The 6,544-nt window shown below is 38.3% G+C and overlaps 1 protein-coding gene across 7 annotated transcripts in view; it reads right to left on the bottom strand.

Moving 5' to 3' along the window:
- Positions 1-2,804: 2,804 nt before the first annotated feature.
- Positions 2,805-6,544, bottom strand: part of LOC107752760 (kinase D-interacting substrate of 220 kDa-like) — a 60,980-nt gene continuing 57,240 nt past the window's right edge. For all 7 annotated transcript variants that reach the window (XM_016568809.1, XM_016568810.1, XM_016568811.1 and 4 more), the window contains 2 exons: positions 6,174-6,404; positions 2,805-3,902 (listed from right to left, as the gene is read on the bottom strand). In XM_016568809.1, coding sequence (XP_016424295.1) covers positions 2,847-3,902; positions 6,174-6,404 — 1,287 coding nt within the window. In that variant the 3' untranslated portion in view covers positions 2,805-2,846. The remainder of the gene's footprint in view (positions 3,903-6,173; positions 6,405-6,544) is intronic.

Genomic DNA, 6,544 nt, shown 5'->3' with positions numbered 1-6,544 from the left:
TAATTGGACCTGGGAACTGGCTTTTCCTCTGATTTCTTTTCTCAGTCTGGAGTTTTTTTTTTTTTTTTCTTCTTCTTTCCTGTAATTGAATCAAGAGACTTTTTTGCTTCTAAAAGGACAATCCATGTGATGTGTTATAAGTTCGGACATTGATTATTTATCTTCTAAAAAGACCTATTTGGTCCTTTCTTCAAGAGGAGAAGCACTATATTCCCTGAAAATAGGAGGGAAACCTGTAAATGATCACAAGGAACCTTTTCTCTGCATTGAGAAGAAGTCTTACCTTTTTTTCGTGAAGACCGTGTGAATAGGAGAAGACGTGGTTAGTTACTGTACAAAGTTTTAAGTCTGTTTTTGTCAATTCTTTTGGCACACGAAGGACTGGACGTTGAAAATGACATGATGAAACCTTGTGAACTCTCTCAGAGTTTTATCTTGTATAGTTGCAGAAATTGGACCGTCAGTATCTGCAAAGTGTTATGCTGTATGCTGAGACTTTTTATAAAAGTAATATTGTAAATCGTACCTTTTCTTTTATACAAAATAAATCAAATGCTTTATTTGACGCTGGTCTGTTATGCTTGTGTAAAAATGTCAATCTGCCAGTGTTGTGCTGTATATTGACCTTGCCTTTTATATCCAGGATTCAAAAGCAGTCACTGACCCTTCACACGTGCACATTCACCCACACTGATTGGAACCTGAATCAATCTTTTACATTGCCATATGGCTGTGTAAAAATGCATTCATTTCAGTCCATAGCTTTTTCTTAATATATAACTGTCCACAAATCATACAGCCTATCAGTTTTTCTTGCGATTGACCTCTTTCTCTTCCCGTGTAATGGAAGTTTGAACATTAATCGTGATCGTATCCACGGGTTCTCTCATTAGTATAATCTGTGTGTGGATGAAATGGCAGTTAAATCAATGCTTGAGCTTTTGATTTGTGGAATTCGGTTTGTAAAATAATTGACTGTAGGTTTACAGTCGGCCCCTTAATGAGCGCAAAAGAATAAATCAAGAGACCTGGATAGTGATTTTTACTATAATCAATTTTTTACAGCTTCAGCTAATTATTCAGAACTGTACACCAAATGCCCTGGACTAAAGTTTTGTGAATAAAGCTGAACAAATGTCAATGTTAGCATATTAGACATTAAAAATAGATTTAATTTATAGTGTAGTAAGTGACGCACACATTTGAAGGAAGTCATTTTGTGGGATGTAATTCAGGAAAACTATTTAACTACAGGAAGAAGAAAAAAAAAATAGTGGTATGTGCTCTTCTTTATTTCATACATTTCCGCAAAGTGTACATATAAAAATTAAAGGCTGAACCTCAAATGCATGCCAAAACCTCTTATTACTGTTGTTGATATGAAGAGTGCGCCACCTGCTGGCAGCCAGACTTCACCTCAGAAAAACAATGATAGTTTTCAGTTTCATGATTTATGGGGAAAAATGATTGGCAGTTGGCAAGTCTCATAAAAATACACAAATGTATGCGATTTTAAAATAAAAGTTTTTAAATGTTATGATTTTAGTGTGCAATCCATCAGCACACACTCACAAACGAAGCCTACGTTTAGTAGAGATTCACTTCAAATGTGTCCGATTTTTATTTTCAAATATAATAATGCATTATTTAAATTATAAAATCAGGAATTCTCAAAAGATCCGAAAAGAATTAAGTTTATTAATGTGAGAAAACACTGAAGATACTCACACACAAATCACTTACAGAAACCTCTATTATTTCTTGTTTTTCTCTTGACACTGATCACAATAGATTCAACTCATCTAAAACACTACAAGGCAAAATTCAAACAACAAGGATGACCTGAATGTGAACCTGGCATTCAATCACAAATAAATAACAGCTTTCACATCACTGATCACAGCAAAAACACCAGCACTAACTCTATATGGTTAAATCCCCACTCTACTTGATGGATTTCAATATTGTGGACCAATCTACACTAGATATTTAATGTTAGCAATGGAGCATGAAATAACAGGATTCGCACTAAACAAATCAGAAACTAAGAACAGCTTCACAGCCTCCATTTATTGCTTTTTTAGCACCACTCCAAAAATAGCAACAATGACAGTTCTCACACTTTTACACTGCATCTTCTTAATCAATATTTAGATTTTGTTTTCCAGTTAAAAAATCTAAATGTCCTTAAAACAAGATTGTGTAATATAATGAGACTTTTTTTTTTCGGTATCACTACAATAAGCTTCAATTTTTTACCATTAATCAGTACATTAGGTATAATAAACTAACACTGAATGACATTTTTTAAATACAGGTTAATATTATATAATAATTTCATGTTCATGTAATGTTCATTTATAATACGTTAATGTTAATTTATGCAACTTGAAAAGTTAAAAATGCATATGCAAAAATGAACATTAACCTAAATTAATAAAGCTGTAAAAGTATTTTTCATTGTGTTACCTAATGAATTTACTGATGTTAATGTATTGTACTTAAGTGTACACTTTTAAGTGTAAACCATACATTTTAGGTTTTATATTATAGGTTTTATAAATGTTATACTTAAATGATTTTATAACTTATTTTATTTTACTAATCATCGATTACTTGTTTTATGGACCTTTAAATATCTTTCACGCAAAACTAGCCAAAAATACTGATTAAGAAACTGCAGTGAAGGGTGATTTTTAGTTTGTGTTCATTATAAAAACAAACCTAATCAGAGTCAACACAGAAAATGTGCAGTAATGATGCCTGAATTAAGAGTTTCTCTGAATCTTTGCAGTTGTTAAGACTTTTTTTTTTTTACAGTAAGTTAGTAAGAAACCTTGTTAGGCTCACAGGACACTCTCTCGTTCCTCTGCAGCGTCGGTGGCGGGACCGGTGGACCTCTTCCGGTGGCCTCCACGCAGGTTCTGGTTGGGCAGCGTGGTGGTTTCGCTGCTGGATCCTGGTCGTATAATGATGGAGGGGCAGTCGGTGGAGTCAGGCGTCTCCTGCTGGGTGCTGTTGTTGATGTTGTTGTTGAGCGCAGTCTTGTCGGGTGAGCAGTTGAGGTTGCTCACGGCTGACGTGGGCCAGCTCTCCTCAGGGCTACTGCTGTCAGATGGAGCGTCGGAGCAGATGGACATCCGGGCCACGGCCTCATCCTGAAGGTTACTCAGCTTGTGTGGTAAGACTCGCTTCTTAACCGGACTCTCAAGAACCAGCTCGATCAGATGGGCCTCCTCTTCTTTCTTCTCACCGGACTTCTCCTCCTTCTCCTGAGCTGCTTCGCTCTCCTCGTCTTGCAGCGAGTGGTCGGATGAGCTCCTGCTGGACCTCACTCCAGAATCGGATGATTTCTTGTCCAGCATGATGTCTGAGATGAAGCTCTTCCCTTTAGCTAAGAGGCTTAGATCTGGTTCAGCAGCCCAGGGTTCTTCTCTCAGCAGCGGGGTGGCGTCTGTCTCCTCCTCACCTGAATCTTCTTCATCGCTCGGTATGCTGTGGTAAGACGGTCCCTGTCCTTTGGTCTTGCGTCTGGGTGGGATTTTAGTGGCGGACCCATGTTCTGACTTCTCATCCTCCTCTGTAATGGGATCTAGAAGAGCACCGTCTGGGATGGAGGAGAAGTCCACTATAGTGTCTGCAGGTTTGGAGCTCTTTTTGACGAAGGGTTTGCGCCCGTCTTGCTCACCTTCCTTAGTCTTCTCCTCAGAGCTGGCTGTGAGCAGGGCTTGAGCGGGACTCTCTCGTCCAGCAGCAGATATCTCCAGCTGGGACATGTGAGAGATGTATTCCTGGTAAGCATTGTGATACTCAGCTTGCTGCTTGTCGGTCAGCTTGCAGATGTCGTTGGATGATTCCTGAGAGTTCAGACTGGATATGCTTGGCGTCCGGTGAGTGTTGGCCTAAAGGAGAAGATCAGGTCAATTAATTGAGACAGTAGCATGAGAGAGAACCTGTTAGGTGATGTGGTAGCAAACACACAAAGCATTTCAAGCAAGAGTTTATCCAAACCCTCCAGCAGCAGTAACTGGTTGACACGCCAACATAGTAGGTGATGATAGGTTGTTCAATGAATTTTAAAACGAGTTTTCAAATAGGATTCCACGCAAGTGGGAATTTTGCAGAAGATTTTCCCATGCAGATTTTGCATCGAGTTCAGTTGGTCCTGTGAATTTGCTGCATTGACCAACAGAAAGCTGTTTGTTTGAAAGTGATTTTTGTTACACTATTGTCATAAATTGCTACACTATTGGCAAGTGGACGCAGTTGTAGCTACTACTGCTACACCAAATCATGTCAGAGGATTGGTTTTTGGGGATTCTGTAAAAAAATGCAGGGTCTTAAACACCCCAGTCTACAGGAAGTGCTAATCAACAGTAAGCTATTTTGGTCCCACTTTATATTAGGTGGCCTTAACTACTATGTACTTACATTTAAGTTAATCATTTGATACAATGCACTTATTGTGTACATCCATGTTTTTACATTGTACTTATATTTAAAAAATACCTGCATGTAATTATATCTGTTATAATTTCTGTAATTACATTTATAATTACACTGTTGACCCATCCCTTACACTTTAAACCACTCTTAAACCTACCCATACCACCAAACCTGTTCCTAACTTTACTCGTATCCCACCTCAATAGCAGCAAGTGTTTTGCAATACAATATGAACAAAATAAGTACATTGTACTTATTTCTTGATGTAAGTACATAGTAGTTAAGGCCACTTAATATAAAGTGGGACTGTTAACTCACTACTCCTCCCTACAATCATATTTTAAGTTTGATTCATTGTTCAAAATGGAGAGGAGAGAGTTGACTGATAACATTCTTTACTTATTAATTCAAAATATCTCTAGATATCATGCTAACTTTATCAGGAATTCATCTGACCACAATAAGCATGCAGTGAAAATCAGCCCTAGTCAATTTGATTTAGTTTCACAAGTTCTTGATTCAATTTGATCTAATTTTGATTCATTGCAGTGTATTTCAGTTCTTCAGGCTGATTCAAACAGATTCAAATTTTTGAACTATTCATTAAAAGCAGCAGCTCATTAGAGTATTTTTTTTGTGTGTGAATCAGACTACAAAGATCATATTGTATGTTTGTTTTTGCTTGCAGCCCATGAGGTCAACTAAACAGAAAGATTATTTCATGGTACACAGTCTTATTTCAACGCAATTCAATTCACTAAAAAAACGATCTAGGGATTTAAAGAAAGAATCAATTTAACACTTCATTTTTGCTTCCAAACTTAGCATGTTTATTCAAGAATGTATTCATTCAAGACTATCATATGGCTTCAGAAGACTTGGAATAAGTATCTCGGTGTGTTCCATGAGAAGTTATATAGGGTTCCAGAAACACGACAGTGAGTTTGAGGCAACTATCCCCCTTCAGTTGTGTTCCATATTCATCTATGAATTTTAGAAGGCTAACATCTCAAATGGAACACTCTTTTACTACATAGAACCATTCACATTTGAGTGCTCCATTTATGGGAAATGTTCTGTCGCAGATAGCTTTTGCACATTTAGCCCCTCCCCTTCCTGTACATCCACACTCCGTTTTCTTTTGAAGAAGTACATCATTTGGCTACTCATAATATACTACACCTCACTGCGTTTTTCAGTGTGAACACACTACGTAGGCTACAAAATGGTGTAAAAATAGCGCAGAGGTATGTGAAATGAGACCCACCAAAAGTCTGTTCACCACCAACTTTCATGATGCTAATCTAAACCATTATGAGCCCTTGCCAGGTGTTAACAGATGAGTGCAGAAATAGCTATCTCTGTGTGATAGAGAGCTAGCGTGTGTGTGTGTGTGTGGTCAGCTCTTCACTTCCTCTGCCCATCCAGGTCAGAAAACACTTCGTTTGTCACCCAGTAAACCACATGCTATTTTCATGCTGATGAGAGACTACTAAAAAGGAGAAGCTGCCTCTAAAGCAACAAAATACAACGGTCAAGAAAAGGTTTGGTTAAAAAGGCACAATAACAACAAAAAGTGCCATGTTTTCTTTGTCTCCACGCATGCATATGTTTGTGTTCACTTCTATGTATATAATTACACCGTTTTGTCATGGTGTGCACCAGTGTTTATCTATAGGCTGTACTTCAGTGCTGAATGTGTTTGTGTGCACAGCAGTACCACGCACCAGCCAGTGGGCATTGTGTTGTCTGGCGGGCTCCTCCAGCCCCACACCACTGAGCTCTTCAAAGCTTAGGTTGAGGCTGTACGTGAAGTTTTCTGGGTTGATGGCCATGTCTTGTGGCGCTTCAGAGGGTCTGTGGGGTTCGAGTTGAGTCAACACGCTGCTGCCCTGCTTGCTGCATGCTCCAGATTCATCACGCAGCAGCTGGTTCTCCATATGACGCTGCTCTAGAACCTACAGCACAAATACAGCAATGTTTAAATGCATTCAACAGCAACAGTGAATTTTATTCATTATAGTGGCAATGAGTTGAATGAACAAACTGACTGTAAACGGACAGACTGAAATTGTATTCCTGTATTCTTTTTTTTTTT

This window comes from Sinocyclocheilus rhinocerous, unplaced genomic scaffold (genome assembly GCF_001515625.1).
Source record: "Sinocyclocheilus rhinocerous isolate Xijiao unplaced genomic scaffold, SAMN03320098_v1.1 scaffold61, whole genome shotgun sequence".
Lineage (NCBI taxonomy): Eukaryota > Metazoa > Chordata > Actinopteri > Cypriniformes > Cyprinidae > Sinocyclocheilus > Sinocyclocheilus rhinocerous.
Note: the sequence above shows the minus strand (reverse complement) of the source record. Positions and strands in the feature narration are given on the sequence as shown.